Source organism: Balaenoptera ricei, chromosome 2, assembly GCF_028023285.1.
Source record: "Balaenoptera ricei isolate mBalRic1 chromosome 2, mBalRic1.hap2, whole genome shotgun sequence".
Taxonomy (NCBI): domain Eukaryota; kingdom Metazoa; phylum Chordata; class Mammalia; order Artiodactyla; family Balaenopteridae; genus Balaenoptera; species Balaenoptera ricei.
In genome coordinates this window covers 140,594,738-140,616,230 of record NC_082640.1, presented here as the reverse complement: position 1 = coordinate 140,616,230, position 21,493 = coordinate 140,594,738, and the positions used below count along the sequence as shown (strand labels likewise).

Here is a 21,493-nt window from a genome sequence, read left to right as displayed (position 1 = left end):
TCTATCATCTGGAGAGATGCCAGTAACACCTCTCTCCCAGACTTGAGGTTGAAAATGACCACACATTGCCAACTGCCTCCTGAGAGGCAAAATCGCCGCAGCTGAGAATCATTGTCCTAACCTCCGTGTTCATCCAAAAAGGATCTGAGCGAGAAATAAAACGTAGTCTCGGAGTAGAATGCAGGGGTCCCACCTCACAGAGGCAGGACGTGTGACTCAGAAAACTGGGGATGAGGAGCTTCGAGCCTCCAGCGAGTAGCCGAAGTCCTAATCAATGAATGAACTGACTACGAAGGGAAGGTGCAACGAGGGGCAAACGAAGAGGGCAAGAAGCCGAGACTCTGGTCTCTGAGAACCAAAGATGCACACACTGGTCACCACTTACAGTGCTTCGCTGACTCCGAGGCAAAATTATGTCCAGTTGAACCGAGACGCTGAGGCCGCGGGGGAAGCCTTAGGGAGCGAGGAGCAGGTGCCGCGCGGGGCCGAGATTCCTTGCCGGCATTCGTTGCCGGCACGCCTACCTGGTGGAGTCCCCGCGACGTCTCCGCCGCCGCCTCACGTGCTGACGCCGGCCGCAGGCCCCGCCCCCGCCCGACCCCCAGGCTCTCGACCCCGCCTCCTCCCGCCGTCGCCTCCTCCGCCTGCGAGCGGTCCTGCGTAAGCGGGCAGGGGCGGGCTGGCGGTGTCGGTGCTGCCACGTCTTGGCGGCGGCTCGCGGAGCGGCGGCCTTGCGGGAGACTGTAGCGCCGGAGGTGGAGGAGGTGGGGCTGCCGCTGAAGCCGGATGTGGATCTAGTGCTGTGTACCCGGGTGGGTGAGAATCCGACGGGCTTGGAGAGGAGCGCCGACTGCAGGTCTCTACGGGTGAGGGGGACCGGGGGTCGGGGAGAGAGAGCGGGGCCCGGCCGGATGCCCTGGGTGCCGGCTTGGGCCTGCCCTTCAGGTATCAAACAGGTGTGACTGCTACCCCCGAGCGAGGCGAGCTAGGCCCGGTCCGGGGCGGGGGGAGGTTCCGTTCGGGGAGCCGGGCATTTATCTTCGCCACCTGGGTGCGTATGAGGGCGTAGAGGGCAGTTTGGAGCAAGTTGAGCGGACACACGCGTGGAGCAGAGGTTAGGGGTGATGGCCAGTGGTCCAGCCGTGCAGGAGGTGGCCCTAGCAGGCAGGAACAGAGACTGGGGTCGAAACTAATTCTTCGTTCGTCAGGCTTTAGCGTGGGGGATTGAGACAGTTGTTCACAGTCTCTGCCGCCATCGGTTTTGAAATGGGCACGAACGCCTCTGGCCCTGTTTTCCACCTTTCCTTTCCGAGTAGCACCCCACGGCGGTCAGGAGCCACTTGAGGACATGATTCTGCTCCGAAGATCACCTGTACTGACTAAATCGGGGTTTTCACCGCAGGAAAGACGGACATCCTTGGTCTCTTCCGGGGGCTTCTACCCCTAGAAACACTGAGTACTGTGATTTCTCTTATAGGAGCTGTTTATGTAAATCAAACTCTTTAAATTTAATAAAAAATTGAAGGGCGACTATAGTTTTGTTAGGATATACACTCGTGAATAAATCCTAGAATGGATCTCAAGAAATCATTTAGGTCAGTTTCATTAGGCAGGATTCACTGACATTTTTTAGAATAGGGGAGACACCTCCCTGTCTGGCACGATGATGTAAATATTGGCTTCTATTGAGTATGGTACTGTAGAACTCAAGACGGGAGAACAACATCGGAGGATTTAGTCCCAATTCACTCATTGGCTGTGTTACCTTGGGGTCAAGAACTGAAAGCTCCACGTGCTCCAGCTTGCTCATGGGTAGACTGGGAATAATGCCTAAATCACAGGGATCAAATAAACTATCAGGAAATTTTAAAATTCTCAACTGAAGTGTAATTGCATAATTTAATAAATATAGCTAGGCCTATTAAAATCATCACCGAATGAAGTGTTCTTTAGATTCACAATTCAGTCAGATTACTATTGAAATGGTTATAAAATGTATGTAGACGAACCCCAAAGTCTCAAACAGCACACGGGCCCCCCTCCTGCTTTAACCATGTACTGAAGTCATACAGTACTGCCCCGAAAGCTCTTGAGATATATAAAGGCCATTTAGATTTGACCTTAGATTATGTTTAAAATTTTTATATCCACTTTTGAAATCTTCATTCCCAGTATCTTATTACTTGTTGCTCTCAGTTGCTTGATTCTAGCAGCAGCTAGAATGTGTATTCTAGCTGAATACATGTGTATTCTAGTGTATTCTAGTGCACTATAGATGCTGAGAAACCTGTTGAAACTGTGTCCAAAGAATGGTCAACCGACTGAAAGCCTAATGTGATCTTAGTAAAAATGAATTTGGTGTATGGTTTTTGTGATATCACTTGTAGCAGTTTGGTAATCTTTTTTTCTTCTAGATTTTCTGAAATGTGATCTCCAGATAAGTCTTATACCATTCGTTATTCATTCACTAGGCATATTTATTGGGCTAAGTTTAGGCATATATGGGCCTTTAAATGCTTGTTAACTTAGTAGTTAAACAGAAAAGGTACTTGAGAAATACTTAAGAAGGGTTAGGGTTTACTTTTTAAAATTAATCTAAAATCTTCAAAATAAGACCCCAATGAGGGAATTCCCTGGCGGTCCAGTGGTTAAGACTCGGCACTTTCACTGCTGTAGGCCCAGGTTCGATCCCTGGTTGGGGAACTAAGATCCCACAAGCAGCGTGGCCAAAAAACCCCAAAAAAACAAAACCAAAAGAAACAAAACAAAATAAGACCCCAATGATAATGGTGAAATTCAGCTTCAAACAACTGTGCAGTTCTGTTTACTGAAATTTCCTATATTGTGGTACCTGGGGGCACTTTAAGATGCTGAAAATTATTTCTTTTGTAAACCAAATAAATTTACCTGTTTTGCTCTTTTATAAATGCTTTTGAAATTTAGTATCAAATCACATCTTACTTTAACTTGCCCAGCATATTAATTGGGCACCAGCAGAATTTACTATATGGGGACAGAATAAGATAAAAGAAGGTAACCTTAAGTATGGCTCTGTTTTGTAAAATAGCTCATATAAACATTTTGATATTAATTTTTTTAAAGATTTTTTTGATGTGGACCATTTTTAAAGTATTGAATTTGTTACAGTATTGCTTCTGTTCTGTGTTCTGGTTTTTTGGCCACGAGGCATGTGGGATCTTAGCTCCCTGACCAGGGATAAAACCTGCACCCCCTGCGATGGGAGGCAAAGTCTTAACCGCTGGACTGCCAGGGAAGTCCCTTGATATTAATTTTTGATTGCTATAAGAATATGGATTCTTATTTCTATCCAGAATGCATTAAGTACTTTAACTAGCCTGAAATTCTTACTTTCCAAATATAAGTGCTGCTTTGACTAAATTTTAAACTCTTGCACAATAAAGTAGAGAATTCACCTTCACTAGTGCCTCTTCAGTACTACAGAGTATCGAGTCTGGAGTCATGCAGGAATGGTTGCATAATTTGTGGCAACTCGTGAAAAATGAAAATGCAGGGCTCTTTGTTTAAAAATTATTAAGAATTTCGACAGTGGCAGCAGAGAATTAAGTGCGGGGCCCTGTGTCCTTGAAGCTGGCCCTGCTACCTGGTTGTGAATCCTCACTGTTCCTTATTTGCTCTGTTATCTTGAGCTAGTTACTGTGCCTGCTTTCTGGTCCGATACATCTTTCATTGTATTTTCATTTGTATATAAAGTACTCAATAAATATTAGCCAGTATCATTTATTTTTATCATTCATGGAATAAGACCATCGATTAAAGAAAAGCACAGGACAATATTAGTATTTACTGTTTAAAATTCTTTAAAGGCTTCGTAATCCTAATTCTTCTCCTGTGTACCTCTCCCCTCTCTCTCAGAAATTGTTAACCCTATTTTGCAAGTTTTCTAGGCACATTTCATTGTAAACTCAGGCAACTTTATAGGAAGAAGAACTCTGGTTAACTTTAAATTATCTTAATGTCCACCCACATTTCATTTTGAGCTTTCTTTAAACTTCATGCTTACAACTGTATGTTAAATAGCATGAACATCAAAATGTTTAAATGGTATGTTGTCTTGAAGGACTTAAATTTGTAATACTTTCTGACTTCTGCACTTAATGTACACATTTTACTTTATTGATAAATATTTAGCCTGTTTATCTGTATACCTGAAAAACAATGTTGTTATCCATCTTTCAGATTACACCCAAAAAGTACACCCAAAAGCCTCAGGGGTCCAGTTATCAGGGACAAATACTAAAGTGCATGCACTAAAGTTAATCTACAAAAAAATCTGTTTCTAGTGGACCATAAGCTTGTTAAATTTTATGAATGATTGTTTTAATCATCACAATTTCCTTTCCTTACTATTCTTAGATCCAGGCATAGTTTTTACAGCATAACATGATCTGAGTCCTTTTTGAGGGAAAGAAAACAAACCTCTCAGTATTCTACATAGTAACGATTATTTTTAAAGTTCTTTCTTTCCTTTCCAAGAATGCTAACTTTCAGTTTAACATAAACATAATAACATTTTTGTAGCTCCTGTACCCAGCACAGTGCCTGACTCATGAATTAATTTAAAGGTGAACAAAGTTAACGAGAACGTGTAAAAATAAATTTTAAATTAGTTGCTAACTGAAGTATCAATGTATCTTGTTGAACACTTGCCCTGTGCCAGGCACTGTTAGGTACTTGTATACAGTAATTCATTTCTTCCAACAATTTCATCTCCATTTTACAAATGAGGAAACATTCTCAGTTTAACTTCCTTAGCCATCATCACACAGTTGACGTTTGAACATCAGGTCTGACTCCAGAGCTCATGCTCTTTCCAGGTCTAGATTTCAATTTCAGCTTTGCTAATTCTGTGACCTTGGGCAAGTTACTTAACTTGTCTACACCTGCATTTCCTCATCTGTTGAAATGCAGATAATAATCATCCCTACCCTGTAGGATTGTTATAGTAAGTGAATTAGTAATGTGTAAAGTTCTTTGAACAATGCTGGCACATAAGTGCTGAACAAATGTTAACTTCTATTATTACATCACAGTACCTTTCCAAAGCCTCTGCTATACTGCAGCAGAGTATATATATATTATATATATATTACCTATATATAATAGTTACATAGGGTTATACAGTTTAGTCGACCTTTAAGGAAAAGTTAAGAATAGTTGCCCTTAAGCATATTGTGATTTATGAAATAGGGAACATCTGGGAGTTGGGTTTTGGAGGAAATTGTTCTGTTATTAAGTGGAATTTAATTTTTCTGGTATTGCTTTCTTGTTTTATGGTAGTATGTTATGGATGTATATCTTTAAATTCTTTGTTTTAAAGAAGTAGAGGCAGGTATCAAATAGAATACAGTTGACCCTTAACAACACGGGTTTGAACTGCAAGGATCCACTTATATACGGATTTTTTTCAATAGTAAATATTATACTACACATTCCAAGGTTGGTTAAATCCACGGATATAGAACTGCAGATACAGAGGGCCTACTATAAGTTATACATGATTTTTCGACTGCACATTTTTGTGTGGAGGATTGGCACCCTAAACCCACGTTGTTCAAGGGCCAACTGTGGTTTCTTTAGCTGGGCATGGGCTTACAAATCAAAGTTCAGGGTTGCCTTACAATCTCCTAATAATTGTTAGGAAGACTTTCCTCCGGCAGCTCTGTTCCACAGACGTGTGCCCCACCAGCCTTTTTTTTTTTTTTGGCTGCGTTGGGTCTTCATTGCTGCGCGCAGGCTATCTCTAGTTGCGGCGAGCGGGGGCTACTCTTCGTTGTGGTGTACAGGCTTCTCATTGCAGTGGCTTCCCTCGTTGCGGAGCGCGGGCTCTAGGCGCGCGGGCTTCAGTAGGTGTGGCTTGCGTGCTTTAGAGCGCAGGCTCAGTAATTGTGGCTCATGGGCTTAGTTGCTCCGCGGCATGTGGAATCTTCCCGGACCAGGGCTTGAACCTGTGTCCCCTGCATTGGCAGGCAGATTCTTAACCACTGCGCCACCAGGGAAGCACCGCCGCCCCCCACCCCAGCCATTTTTATGCTTAATATGTTTTTCATTCTATCATTATCTTAGTCTCAGTTTTATTAGACCACACCTAATAAGAACCTGACCATTTCTGAATGTTCAAAAGAGAGGAAAATACCATAATTGATCATTTTTCAATAGCATGAAAAACACTGGCTATTTTTTCTTTTAACATCTTTATTGGAGTATAATTGCTTTACAATGGTGTGTTAGTTTCTGCTTTATAACAAAGTGAATCAGTTATACATATACATATGTTCCCATATCTCTTCCCTCTTGCATCTCCCTCCCTCCCACCCTCCCTATCCCACCCCTCTAGGTGGTCACAAAGCACCGAGCTGATCTCCCTGTGCTATGCACCTGCTTCCCACTAGCTATCTATTTTACATTTGGTAGTGTATATATGTCCATGCCACTCTCGCACTTTGTCGCAGCTTACCCTTCCCCCTCCCCGTATCCTCAAGTCCATTCTCTAGTAGGTCTGCGTCTTTATTCCTGTCTTGCCCCTAGGTTCTTCATGACCTTTTTTTTTGTTTTTTAGATTCCATATATATGTGTTAGCATACAGTATTTGTTTTTCTCTTTCTGACTTACTTCACTCCGTATGACAGACTCTAGGTCCATCCACCTCACTACAAATAACTCAATTTTGTTTCTTTTTATGGCTGAGTAATATTCCATTGTACATATGTGCCACATCTTCTTCATCCATTCATCTGTTGATGGACACTTCCTTTGCTTCCATGTCCTGGCTATTGTAAATAGAGCTGCAGTGAACATTGTGGTACATGACTCTTTCTGAATTATGGTTTTCTCAGGGTATATGCCCAGTAGTGGGATTGCTGGGTCGTATGGTAGTTCTCTTTTTAGTTTTTTAAGGAACCTCCATACTGTTCTCCATAGTGGCTGTATCAATTTACATTCCCACCAACAGTGCAAGAGGGTTCCCTTTTCTCCACACCCTCTCCAGCATTTATTGTTTCTAGATTCTTTGATGATGGCCATTCTGACCGGTGTGAGATGATATCTCATTGTAGTTTTGATTTGCATTTCTCTAATGATTAATGATGTTGAGCATTCTTTCATGTGTCTGTTGGCAATCTGTATATCTTCTTTGGAGAAGTGTCTAGGGCTTCTGCCCATTTTTGGATTGGGTTGTTTTTTTGATATTGAGTTGCATGAGCTGCTTGTAAATTTTGGAGATTAATCCTTTGTCAGTTCCTTCATTTGCAAATATTTTCTCCCATTCTGAGGGTTGTCTTTTCGTCTTGTTTCTGGTTTCCTTTGCTGTGCAAAAGGTTTTAAGTTTCATTAGGTCCCATTTGTTTATTTTTGTTTTTATTTCCATTTCTCTAGGAGGTGGGTCAAAAAGGATCTTGGTATGATTTATGTCATAGAGTGTTCTGCCTATGTTTTCCTCTAAGAGTTTGATAGCATCTGGCCTTACATTTAGGTCTTTAATCCATTTTGAGTTTATTTTTGTGTATGGTGTTAGGGAGTGTTCTAATTTCATTCTTTTACATGTAGCTGTCCAGTTTTCCCAGCACCACTTATTGAAGAGGCTGTCTTTTCTCCATTGTATATTCTTGCCTCCTTTATCAAAGATAAGGTGACCATATGTGCGTGGGTTTATCTCTGGGCTTTCTATCCTGTTCCATTGATCTATATTTCTGTTTTTGTGACACTGGCTATTCTTAAGCTGCTTAGATGCAGCTGAGAAACTTACAGATTTTTAGAAAGACTGCTGTGAAAACAAAATCCAGTAGATAGTCTTGGTGTGAATCTATCATAGCTGAGACCAAATATTCCAGTGAACGCAGAGAATTTTCTGTTCATGGTTCATAATTTTTAAAAAAGTTACATGCCCAGTAAGTCTTCTTTAGTGTCAGGTAAAACTGATGAGTTACTCCTTAGCCCAATAATAAAATCCAATAATGTAAAAAAAAAAAAGAGCGAGCTCCTGAAAAGTCAGCTATTCACAGTGCTACACTAGTAGCACTGACCCAGAGGAAAAAAATGCTTTAAAAGTCCTATTAGAAAATGGAGTTTTCAAGTGTAAAACTTCTAAATTTAGTCACTTGTTTACTGTCTGATAGAATCTGTGAGTTTTCTATAGAGCTGTAGCTGTGGCATTTGATGTTAGAGTCAGGATAGGCTAAAATAAAATATCTTGCATACCTGTTAAAGAATTTTTCTAATTGCATTAATTTTTATTAAGAAGTTGACATTCTTGACAATCAACAATTTTCTATTAAACAAAATGCCTTAACGTTTAAAATTTTATTTTAGACCTTACTGCAAAGATGAAACCTGATGAAACACCTATGTTTGACCCAAGTCTACTCAAAGAAGTGGATTGGAGTCAGAATACAGCTACATTTTCTCCAGCCATTTCCCCAACACATCCTGGAGAAGGTTTGGTTTTGAGGCCTCTTTGTACTGCTGATTTAAATAGAGGTATGGACTCAGTTTACAAATTCTGGTTAGACTTATAGTTAGCATTCTGTGTTCTCCACAAACATGACGACGATGCCTATAATTTTTAAAACTACTATTGGACTTTTATTTTTTTGTGCTTAAATTTTAAAGTGACTGAGAACTCAATTCCAATGTGTATAGACCAGATGTTACTGTATTACAGTACTGTATTACAGTATTTCAAATGACTTAAGTACAACAGTGTTCCTTCCTAATTAAGCAGCCAAAAAGGGGAAATTATCTTGTATAATGACACATAAGGAAGAATCTTCTCTAAGAAGCTGGATGGGGAATGAGGATAAAGATAATTTGCCTTGGATAAGGTGCAAAAGGTTTTGTCTACACCTGTTCCTTTTTTTAACATCTAAATTCTCCAAAATGATTTCCTTAAATTTCAGTAATCAAAAATCAACTTTTTATAGTTTTCTTCTTGGTAGGAAATCTTAAGAAACTATTATATTTTGGTCAAATTAATTATTGGGTGTATAGAAGTTAAGATTCTCAACATTCTATGCTATTCACATTAATTTAACGTAACATTAATGAAATTAATCAGGAATCTTTAAAAACTGTAGTCTCAACAATGTTATTTATATTTTATTTTACAAATAGTATCATATTTGGTCATAATGAGAATCTTGCATTTTTAAGTAAAACCAAAGCACATATTTGGGAAAATTTGGCATCCCTTGTGTTGAATGTAATGCAAATTACATTGAAAACTGTACATGCTGGTTCTGTAAATATTAAGGTCAGCACTATTCCAAAAATCTTATGCAGGCAAAAACATTGGTAAAACCTATTACTATTTGTTTTATGTAGTGATAATAGAAAGAATAATGGGTTTCAGTTTAATCTTTTAAAATAGTTTATTACATAAAGTTTTGAAAAAATAATTGCCCACCAGCTAGACATATTACTTCTTTTGATATATATTTCATTTGCTGTTCTCATGACTTGAAATCTGTTTTTCAACACTAGGTTTTTTTAAGCTACTAGGTCAGCTGACAGAGACTGGAGTTGTCAACCCGGAACAATTTATGAGTAAGTCCTACAGTCTCTTTTTCCTGAAGGAAAAGAAATAAAGGGAAACAAGATTTTATTTTTGTTTAGAGCTCTGTTCAGTGTCTACTTGTGGTTTTGTTCAAATAGCTAGAAATTATTCAAATCACAAATTAGCTATTTTCTTATTTAAATGTTTAATGTGGCTGAACTGTTTTAGAATGCAAATGTAGCAACTACCAAGTTTTAAAAATACCTGGCTACTTTTAGATAATTACTGGAGCATAGAACCTGGGTGGCAGCCTTAGAGATTGTTTTTTATTGTAGTGTTTACCTTTCATGTGGTTAGGTCATTTCACAGAAATTTCATCACCCAATCAAAAATGTAAGAAAATACGTTCTAAATTTATTTTTTGGTTCATTTATATTGAATTTTAAGGTTGGCAGGTATCTTTTAGTTCATCCCTCCCCCTTTTTAATACATATGAGAGGATGGAAATTAAAAGAGAGGTCAAATGACTTACCCAAGATCACAGGTAAGAAAAGAACTACAACCTTCCTGACTCCATCCAATGCTCTTCACAGTGTCTTCCTATTTTCTTCATTTCCTTCAATAGGTAATTTTATTTTGTACTCTATATGACCTTCCTGAGATGAAGATTATTATTTCCTGATTCTCATTGTTTCTTTTCCTTCATTGAATTTATTTCTTCCCACTCCAGACCCATTACTAGAACAAGACTGTGGAAATAAACAGTATGTTGAGACTGTTAGGCTCAGTTTTTATTCCTGAATTCTTCTTTGCAGGCATATCAGATTAGATGAGAAATCATGTTATTTCATCAATATAAGTACTAAAAGTCAATTTGAGGGGAAGATATTTATTCCACTTTTGCTCCTGTTTGCTATGTAGCTTTGGGAAAATCTGGGAAATGAAGACTTATTTTTTTATCTATATCTACTTCACAAGGTGCTTTCAAAGCAAACAAAAATGATGATTCTATTTCTAAAACAGGTCATGTAATCATGGAACACTTGAGAGCACAAAGGGAAAATTGAAAACTACTTTGTCAAATTATTTTAAAATCAAAAGACTACAAATTAAAGAATGGAGACACAAACATTCTCTTGTTAAAATTTGCAAAGAGTTTTGTTCTGTGTGAATATCTGTTAAGTGAAAAGGTTAAAGGAATCAATTTAAAGTTAACTAGTAATGAAGATATGAAAGTTTTCATTCACTAGTCACAGAAATGGCAACTTGTACAATTTATTTGTATTTTAAGTGCTGTTCATCTAAAATAGCTATATTAGTCTTACTTTATTTTGCTAGAAGATTTTTTAAATGTATGGACTATGTTCCAGTTGATACTGACTGCTGATATTTCAACTACTTGGTCATTTTTAATAATTGATATTTTCTTTAAAATTACTGTGGTAAAACAGCTATAAATATTCAATAATATTTATTGAAGTAAGCTAATTCTAGTATTTTTCTGGCACCTAATAAAGTTTAATGTCTACCACATAACACTATTTTCCAATTTCCACAGAATCTTTTGAGCACATGAAGAAATCTGGGGATTATTATGTTACAGTTGTGGAAGATGTAACTTTAGGACAGATAGTTGCTACAGCGACTCTGATAATAGAACATAAATTCATCCATTCCTGTGCTAAGGTATGTGTTCATATTAATGCTTATGAGTAAAATGGATATGTGTTTTCTAGCAAAACCGACTTTGACTTTCCATTAGACAAGTCTGTTCTCCCACTGCTTTTTATTGTAAAATGAGAGAGCTAAATATTGGCTAGAATAGAAGTTTTGCTTCTTAGAAATCACTTAGTAACAGTCAATTTCCCATTGTCTTCTAAGAGTTATGAGGAAGAAAATGTGTTAATATGAATTGTTTGCTAAAAATTGTTCTGTAAGGTGTTAGAATTGGTATAGACATAGAGAAATCAAGTCAGCATCGTGGAATTTGGCAGTAATGTTTGGAATCTCTAATGCTAATTTTTTTTCAAAAACAATACTTTGAATATACTACATTAACACAAATTCCCATCAGTTTCCCAGTGGTAAAGGGTTCAGAATAATATATTCTGTTCTAATTGTGACACTTCTAATGCCTGTAGAGTTCCTTCACTCCTCATGACTCACATGAAATAGTAAAGAAAACAAAACCTAGGTAATCCAATGAGAATATGATAGAAAACACTTGGAATTATTCTGTGAAGTATGAATTTTGGTGTGGTTTCTGTACTAGAAATTAATAAACTGTATTTGGATGTCTGAAATAAATTGCAATTAAGCAAGGAGTAGGATGATGGATGTAGTACGTTCATGACAAGATTACATTTTGGTGATGTGGATTCTGAGACTTGCTTTAAAATAATGGGGTGGGAAGGTTTAAGATACAGACAAAGCAAAATTAGGCCACAAATTGATTCACTGTATTATCTCCTCTATAACAGTAAGTTAAAAAATTTTGCATTTTGCAAAGTTAACGTTTACAAAACATTTATTTATCAATTAATTCTTACCGTCACTTGTTGATTTAACTAAAACAAAACTACATGCTTAGTCCTTTAAACACTGTAAATATTTTCAGAGAGGAAGAGTAGAAGACGTTGTTGTTAGTGATGAATGCAGAGGAAAGCAGCTTGGCAAATTGTAAGTAGGCAGAAACAAGGTAACCCCGGATAAATTAGATACTCTTTGTGTTTCAGTTTACAGTTTCTTGCAAGATACTTTTTAAAAAATGTTTTCCTGTTTGAAGTTTTTTAAGCATCATTAATTATGAACTCATTCTCACTCCATAGCTTACACTGAATTTAATGAAGAAATAAGGTATTTTTATATAATTTTTACCATAAAGTTTGGAAATTGGAAGTGTACTGTTAAAACAGCAACACCTTAGTTATTAACTTTTAATAGTAGTACTCTTATTGTAGTAGGAAACAGAAACTTTTGGTGAGCCAAGTAATTTGTCCATTTCTCTGTCATATTTAAAAACAAAGGAAATGTTCTCAGTTACGGAAGTTTTAGAACCATGTACTGAAACAGCCTTCACAGTGTAATCCTCTATACATTTATCTAAATCTTTTAAAGTAAGTTTCATAGGTTTATTGCCTATTTATAAAATAGAACTTGCTTTTTAATATTATCCCTTCTGAGTTTTAAGGAATTCACTCAGTAAATATTAAGCACCTGCTATATGCCAGATGCTATTCAAGGTATTTGGTGTACATCAGCGAACGATAGAGACCCATTTCTAGTACTTCTAGTCCATGTAACTTAGTCATGCCTTTTATAATTGTGTAACTTCAATCAAGAGGTTTTGTCTTCAGAATAAGATTTTTCAATCTATACAACATGAGAAAACCCTTCAGGTAAATTTTTGTAGATCTTTCCCAGTTTTTATAAAGACGTATACATTTTTGCTTTGTTTACACTTCATATTAATTAGACCAATCCAGAGTTAACCTAATACATTCTTTCACAAATATTTAAGTAACTTTAAAAATGATAAAGAACAAAGCAATTGTTTACCCATTTTATGTTGGCTATTCCTAAATAGTTTGAATAGATCTAGAGAAAAAGATTAATTTTGGCCATATTTTTTAAAAGGTTTCTAGTCTTTGGTGTTAATATTAATTTTAAACCTATTTTTAAAGAGGGTTTAGGGTGAGTTCAGGGTTTAGGGTAATGTTTGTTCTATTTATTAATGGGCTGGAGATTACTAAAGTATATTTGAAACAAAATCAAATGCTTTGGGTGATTTAAATGTTTAACCACTTATAATTTGAATATTTAAATGAGTATAGTGGGAAAGGCCATGATCTAATAAACCTATTTGTAATACAAACTTGAAGTTTTATGTGATATTCACTCACATTGTTACTAAAATCCATTTTTATTAACAAATGCTCTATGCCTTGCCTGCCTTTTTTTTCTTTAATTTCAGGTTATTATCAACCCTTACTTTGCTAAGCAAGAAGCTGAACTGTTATAAGATTACCCTTGAATGTCTACCACAAAACGCTGGTTTCTATAAAAAGTTTGGATATACAGTATCTGAAGAAAACTACATGTGTCAGAGGTTTCTAAAGTAAAACCTTTTAAGAAAGACATCTGTCAAAGGAGCTGATGCAACAAGGCTACACTCTCTTCCTAGAGTTAAAATATTTTGTTGCTGCAACCCAGTGACCTCCATAAATACTGGATAGAAAAAAACACTGTAATACAAGTATAATGACATTTAGAAGATTACTTTGGGCTGGTGAGACATGCTGAGTTTAGATTACAGATGAAATTATTAAGGGGATGATTTTTAACCAAAGGAGTATATTTTTAACTTGAATCTTTTCTTGCATTGTATTTTTCTAAAGTTTGGCTTTATTTCTTAGTAGTCAGTATAGGTAGTACGAAGTTATATGTCTGCTATCTGTACTGCTCATTAAAAAAAAAAAAAAGCATACAGTGAATAAGGCTGTTTCTTATCACATTCATAAAATTAGTATTTTTTTTCAAAGAAATGTATCTAAATACCACTTAGGGGTGTATCATTTCACATATATTACGTGAAATTGGATGTTAGATATATTATAACTAAATGTAGTTCAGTCCAACATTTGCTGATCCTAATACTATACTGGCAAACAACCTGGTGAGCCTTTAAAATAAGGAGAAATGAAAATTAACTTCTTATAAAATGTGACAATTTAAATGTACATCTAAAAGTTGATATAATTCTAATGTAGCTGAAGTACCACCTGTCTTACATGTGAAATATAATAATTATTCATTTGTTTAAAATATCTAAGAGAAATATACTTTTTAACAGTGAATTAGTAAATCCTGGCATATTATGTATTTCTAAGATGATTTCTCATTTTTCCAGGGGTGCCTCTCTTCTGAGTAACATTTTTATGAAAATGGATTACAAAATTGAGTGGAGTATTTTAAAATGTATCATACTGCATTTATTACATTCTTAAAATGTTGATGGAGGCTTTTCTATTTAATGTGATTATAATGGTACTATTATTCTGGTCACTATCCTATTTTGATTTTATTTATTTTAATTTTTTTTAAGTTGAAATAAGAATTAGATACTTCACTACTGGTTCGAATCTTTTACGTTTCATGTTACATTAAACCTGTTCATATGAATAGTCTTTTGTTAGAATCCGAATGTTTTCTGTGCTTTTCTTGAGTTGTCTATTGAATTATCAGGTCAAGTCATGGTTCATAAAATCTTAGTTTTGTGTACCCTTTGTAAAAAGGAGCTTAGAAAGTAAAGACCACCTGTTTCTCATCCCTTTGATTCACACCTACCTCAACTAGATTTCAGATTTCCCTCCATGCAGTAAAGCTAAAGTTGGCTTTCTAAAACAATAGAAATTCTTCACCAACAGAGGGTGTACTACTCACCTGCTGATGACATAGGCAGATGAATTGATCTGTCCCTAGTGAAAGCAACAAAGCTAAGTTTTGCTTTTTTAGGAGTCCTGTAACCTTGGTAACAGCAGCTTTACTAGGTACAGTCTGGTAATTTAAAACCTATGTTAACAAATAAACCTAATAGGGACTTCCCTGGTGGTCCAGTGGTTAAGACTCTGCGCTCCCACTGCAGGGGGCATGGGTTCGATCCCTGGTTGGGGAACTAAGATCCCGCATGCTGTGCTGCGTGGCCAGGAAAAAAACACCAAAAAAAAAAAAACCCTAATAAAGGGCAAAGTTAAATGCTTTATTTCATTTCTTACCACTGAACAATTTGAAGTAAAACTATAAGGTGGCTATTTCAATAAATCCCTTTAAATAGTGTTCTTAAGGTCTTATCTTAAATCCCCCCCTATAGGAAATAAAGTTGTAGGTAAGGTATAACACATAAAAATTGTATCATTGAGGAAACTGATGATCTGTATTTAGCTTTAGTTAGCCAGAGAAATTTGATTTTTCTAAGCCATTTTGAGGGTAAAATTGAGTATGAAAAAAACTGCACAGAACATTTCAATATATACATTTTTGAGCATTGTTTACTTTTGAAAAGGTATAACGAAGTGGCAATTGTGATTTTTATTTTGCTCCATGTATTTTATATATTTGTATTTCACTGACTCTCAAGCACTTTTTTTTCTTTTTTACATGTAACATTTGGAAATCTGGATGCATTTTATGATCAGTAGCTTGTCTTAGTTTATTCAGCAATATTTTTTGCCTTTTAGTAGGATCAAAAAGATGGTGTAGTGATGCTAATGATGATGTCTTAGATTTGATGAAGAATATTATGTAGGTAGGCTAACAAGGGGAAAACTAAAAGCAAAAAGTATTTTTTTAATGAGCTGGAAGCTGTTCTATGGATGGCCTTACCCTTTCCTTCAGTCACAAATTCCCTCACTTTCAACTCCAAACTTGTTCAATTAATTGTTTAAAATATACTTGAGCTGAAACTTGGGCCTTCCCTGTACTGTCCATAATTTTTATGTGTGACCACAATGTTTCAGAAAATACTCTTAACTGCTTCTCAATATCCAATGTTCATTCATCCTTCTTAATCTGTGTGGGACTAAAACTGGGTTACTTTTACCTAGAAGACAACAATCTAAGTAAAGAGGTTCTGAGGCATAAGCAGTATAAATGAGCTTTTCAATCTTTTTGAGGTATAATGGCACACCAGTTTTAATACAACCACCAATCTTCACAAAATAATTTTAATACTTTGTGCCTGAGCTAGCAGCACCTTGCACTGTGACATTCCTATACATACATAAGCATTTGATCCAAGTACAGATGTTAAAAGCAGAGTAACTTAAGCAATTGTCTGTACAAAGGTAAATAGACACTGTAGGTTATTTTTCTTTTTGAATCATTTTTGCTGCATAGTAAATTGCAATTACATGTCAGTATAATGTTACTGATCTACAAAATACACTTTGAACTGTGAGGTATGGCAACTCCCTATGAGAGAGAGCTAGCATGTAAACCTGAATATTTTGAGTGATTATTATTTTTTTTTTAGCTGCCATGGATGGATAAGACAAAAAAAAAATCCAGCATTCAAAGACCCTAGAAACTTATTTTTCTAATCAATAAAAAAAAAATAAAATCTTTTAGTAATTTTCAGCTGTTTCCTATCATTTACTTACTGGAGCACTGATGAATGGACAAAATAAATATTGAAGTGAAGCTAAGTTCGTTATGGAATTATGGATTAAACAGTTATCTGAAAAAAAAAAGTCTGCCAGGTAACTGCTCATTTACTTTACATCAAGTTGAGATTTTGATATATATCTCTATATATGCACCCCAACTTTATAATTCAAGATTGCAGTTATATACTTCTAATTCATTTAAATTACCATGGTAATAAGACAATTATAAACCTTATATTTTCTTTAAAAGGACATGCTTAACATTTTCTGACATTACTTCTAAACTCAGATGAAGCACAAAATCCTCCCAAAACAAATAGTCTGCTCTGAAAGTTAGGTGGTTGAGAGTTGGTAGCAAAGGGTATCATGGTTTAATACTTCCACCACAGAGTAGATACAAATAAACAAAGGTAACTGCTGTTTAAACATCTGATAAGAAATTAACAGGAACCAATGGACTGAAATTACAAGGTAAGAATACTGCCATTCCAGTTTGAGTATTTTCAATATTCAAGTTTCATACTTTCAAAATGGACAATAAAGCAGTTCTCCTATGTTTTGATGCAATATCATTTTAAATTCTGTGCCCAGGTTAATATTTAATGTTTAAAATTGGGTGCTGGGTCACTCATACATTATTCAAATATTCTAGAAAATAAATCAGGATTGGTTAAATGTACTGTAGTTATTTAGCTATCACAAAACATCAGTGGAAACAGAGGAATTATAGAAATGGAACCAAACAGAAGAATAGGAAGAGCTACCAGAAGAACGAGTTGAACACTGGGTGGAAGAATGAACCCAAGATAAAACAAACTTGCAGTATTCTTATAGAAAGAATAAACTTTTTGTCCATATTAACTTGTACTCAAGAAGATGACAGTCCTTTTTTCTAGTGTTTGTGAGAGTCTTTAATATACAGTGCTGGGCAGGCACTTTAGTGCCAACATAAAAATTACAGTGGTTAGAAAAAGTGGAAAATTACCAACTGTAAATTAATAACCAAACCTGTACTCTTGGCCAGACTACTAGAGAGGATATGTGTATTTAAGAAATTAATTTAGAAAATCTTAACTGCCTCATTTTTAAAACCTAAATGGACTATTATGAAGATTCTTTTAAGCCGTTTTTGTGGAATGAAGCATCACAGATTATTAGTTTGCAAAAGAGATCTTTGCTGACCTAACCAATAGTGATCTATATACAGGAAAGTTGTATTTTCTGGCACCTCACCAGCTGGAATTTCTGAACACTCAATGCAAATCTTGACTATACTAGACCACCACACCCAATGACCTAATCACACAACAGAATACAAGACTACAATGGGATTGACAATATGCTGTTATTTTAGGGTGGTAAAATAGGGAAGGGAAGGGAAATCAAAAGAGGAATACCACCTGGGGCAGCAGAATTAACAAAGCAGTTTCGATTCACTGCCACTCTCCTGCTATGCTGGATTAAAAAAGCTTTTACTGTATTATTACACGTTAGGGAGGAAAGCGAAGTAGGTAACTTGCTACCTACCTTACAAGTCCCATCAGTAAAGCACCTCAAGAGAGGACTGAGAAAAGGGAGATACAAAGGAGTTTTGTTTGTGCTACCCTAAATCACCAGCTATAAAAAGTTAAAAACACTCCTCTCCTCCCCAACATCATACTTAAAATAGCAAAAATGTTTTTCTTAGAACAATTTTTATATGTATAAATAAAAACATGGAGAACCTAGGATCCATAAAGTGACTTTGCTAATGCAAATTATGGGGGAAATTTGGATTAACGCAATGCCAAGAACTGATTACAACACTAATTTATAATACACTGAAGTCTCCCACAATCACTTTTCCCCAATAAATGCATCCTCAAAGAAAAGCATTTGTCTGAGCCAGAACAATCTCACAGAATCATTAAGACAACATAAAAATGGAGTAAATGCTCCATATTCCAAATAATTTACTAAGGTTTCTTCAATCCTTAAGACTTTCAGTTTGAACTAATTTATGGTTTAAAAAAAAATTACAGAAAAATGTTCAAAACTTTTCACTGTTCTACATACTAATTTAGAGGACATGAGGATTTATTTTTTATATTTTCTAAGGAGGCAAGGCACTTTTCTTTTTTGGGCTTTGTTTAGGAAAAAAAATAGTGCTACACTGGTTTATTATATTCTATTTAGAACCATTTTGGACAAAGAAAAAACAGGCTACACAACTCAAAAGAACAAACATAACATTTGGCTTTTAAGAATGCTAAAGGAAAGTCACTTGAGTTAAAACTCTCCTTGTTTTTGAGCATCTGGTATTATAAAGCGAAACATTTTCTTTTGTTCATTAAACTTTTTTTTTTCTATAGGATAAAATTAGGGAGGTAGTAGGAAAAGAAGCAATACTTGGATCATGTTAAAGTAAGGACAGTTGGCTAATGTCATGATTTAAAGATTATTAAGATGGGATCAAGAAGTTTAAAAAAATTAAAAGATAATTAAGCTACTGAATTATATTAAAAAAGAAATGTGGCAGATTCCTGCATTTGTTAATGTTTCTGTAAGAGGCTCCATCATAAAATTGAACTGTAAAATTATTTTTAAAATGTAATACGTAGAACACAAAATGAACTTTTGCAAACTTTAGGAAATTCTTTTGTTATAAATTACCCAGATTTTATAAACAAGTCCCCCTAACTTGCATTTTGTTTAAAGTAACAACTTTATATCATACAAATAAATTTCAAGTATGAAAAGTGCATTATTGCAATAATACCTCTTTGCAAGTCCAAAATTCTTGGTTTATAATAAAACTGTAAAGAATTAAAAAAAAAAAAAAAAAAAAGAATAAAACCATCAGTGCCATCTATCGCAGAAGTCCGACATCTTAAAATGTTGCTCAACAAGTCGCAGAGAAACACGTCTGGAAGCAACATATAATTGAAAAGAAACTACTTGTGTTTTTACCATTTTACATTATTACTGTCTGTAGTATTTTCTCCTTCCCAAATAGAAATTCACATCCTCTATACTGTTGCTCTTGAATCAGCCGTTCTGTGCAGTCGCCACTTGCATGTTTCCAAAATCATCTTCTTCTTCATGTGTTCTCTTCAAACTGCCTAAAAGTTATTGCATGAACATAACATATAATGGGAACTTAAATAAATTCATTCATTAGAATGTTACAACTAGCAAAAGCTTCATTTTTCATGAAGTGTTACCATATATATGACTATGAAAATTCTATGACTGAATTTTTAGTAAACTGTTGTAAATTCTTTTGTTATAAACTACCCAAAGAACTTTATATCTTCATGACATTTTCCCTCTTAAGAATTAAGTATTAAAGTATTTTATATAATGAACATTAATTTTTAAAATAGTTTGAATATAGAATTTTTAAAGGGATAACGGTTCATAATTGGTTACTGAGTTTGTTTTTTAGGCTCCATAAACATGTGACTTAGGACACTGTACATTTGTACAATTTTATTTTGTAGATGTAATTATCCTTTTGCTTCCACAGATGCTGCCAAAAATATTTTTTCCACTGAAACTGTGATTTTATTACCAACAAGTCTAGAGTTGGGAGAAAGGAAGCATGTAGCAGATAAGAGATTTTCTTTTATCTACTCTTCACATCAGAGTCTGTTAGTACAGAAATTTCCCACACAGAATCAGAGCTATCCCCATATGCTCAACAGTTATAATCAAGAAATTTTGAGTCTCAATGGAGGAGAACTTTAGGGAACAACTGAACTGGTAGAGGGTTTGCTGTGTTATCTGCCTAACAGTCGCATGACCTTAAACTTATGCCCTAAAGGTTGTGCTAAATCATGGTAATAATGTTAATACAGAGGGTGGATTCCAACAGAAAACTAATGTTTCACTGTAAGATTAAAATTAAGGATAGAAATATAGTATTGATGGAATAGAGAAGAAAATATGCTAGCCATAAGTCTAAATACAGTGGTTATAACAGTTTCAGATGCAGTGTTGCACCTGCATTCTACGAAGGGAGGTAAGAGACATAGGTAACTAATACAAGGCAGAAAGTGAGGAGGTACAGATAAAGCTCTATGGCAGTTTTGAATAACTAAGATTAGAGGAAGAGTAAGTTAATCATCATGTTTTCTTGAGGCAATGACATCTGAACCAAGTTTTTATGGACAGAGAGACTGAAGGTGATGCTTTCTAGGTGGAGAATAGAAGACACGCACAGGAAACCATTAGTAGTCCCATTTTCTGGAGTGCATATATAGAGGTACAGTGAGAGATACAAATAAAGATCAAAAGGGCCTTTAATTACTACCTATGATGTGTTTTCTTCAGTAGAAATGATGCCAATGGGGACTTCCCTGGTGGTCCAGTGGTTAAGACTCCACACTCCCAATGCAGGGGGCCCGGGTTCGATCCCTGGTCAGGGAACTAGATCCCACATGCATGCCGTAACTAAGAGTTCGCACGCCACAACTAAGGAGCCCGTGAGCCGCAACTAAGGAGCCCACCTGCTGCAACTACAACCTGGTGCAACCAAATAAATAAATAAATATTAAAAAAAAATTATGCCAATGAAGACTTTTATACAGGAAGAATATCACTACTACCACTATCTTTCATGAAAATAAGTCTGGCCACAATGTACAGAACAGACTAAATAACAAGAGTTGGAATAGGAGGCCAATATGGACCTGAACTTGACCGAAATGAAGGGTACTATAAAAGAGGGAGGGAATTCTAGGTACTGAGGAAACAGACCATCCCATTTTGGAAAATGATTAGATAGAAGTTGCAAAGAGTCAATGACAACTGGGAAGTT

The 21,493-nt window shown here is 35.8% G+C and overlaps 2 protein-coding genes across 4 annotated transcripts in view; one reads left to right on the top strand and one right to left on the bottom strand.

Annotated features, from left to right (window-relative positions):
- The first annotated feature begins 639 nt into the window (after positions 1 to 639).
- GNPNAT1 (glucosamine-phosphate N-acetyltransferase 1) lies at positions 640 to 14,620 on the top strand. 2 transcript variants are annotated; one of them, XM_059914242.1, is made up of 6 exons: positions 640 to 856; positions 8,347 to 8,514; positions 9,517 to 9,579; positions 11,088 to 11,215; positions 12,147 to 12,208; positions 13,503 to 14,620. In XM_059914242.1, exons 2-6 carry the CDS (start codon positions 8,361 to 8,363, stop codon positions 13,648 to 13,650), a joined length of 555 nt encoding a protein of 184 aa, XP_059770225.1. In that variant the 5' UTR covers positions 640 to 856; positions 8,347 to 8,360; the 3' UTR covers positions 13,651 to 14,620. The 2 variants fall into 2 exon arrangements, with proteins under 2 accessions (XP_059770225.1, XP_059770224.1); XM_059914241.1 differs by having other exon boundaries at positions 640 to 866.
- Positions 14,621 to 16,237: 1,617 nt separating this feature from the next.
- STYX (serine/threonine/tyrosine interacting protein) overlaps positions 16,238 to 21,493 on the bottom strand; it is a 36,670-nt gene continuing 31,414 nt past the window's right edge. For both annotated transcript variants that reach the window (XM_059914239.1, XM_059914240.1), the window contains one exon: positions 16,238 to 19,793. In XM_059914239.1, the coding sequence (XP_059770222.1) occupies positions 19,720 to 19,793 (74 nt within the window). In that variant the 3' untranslated portion in view covers positions 16,238 to 19,719. The remainder of the gene's footprint in view (positions 19,794 to 21,493) is intronic.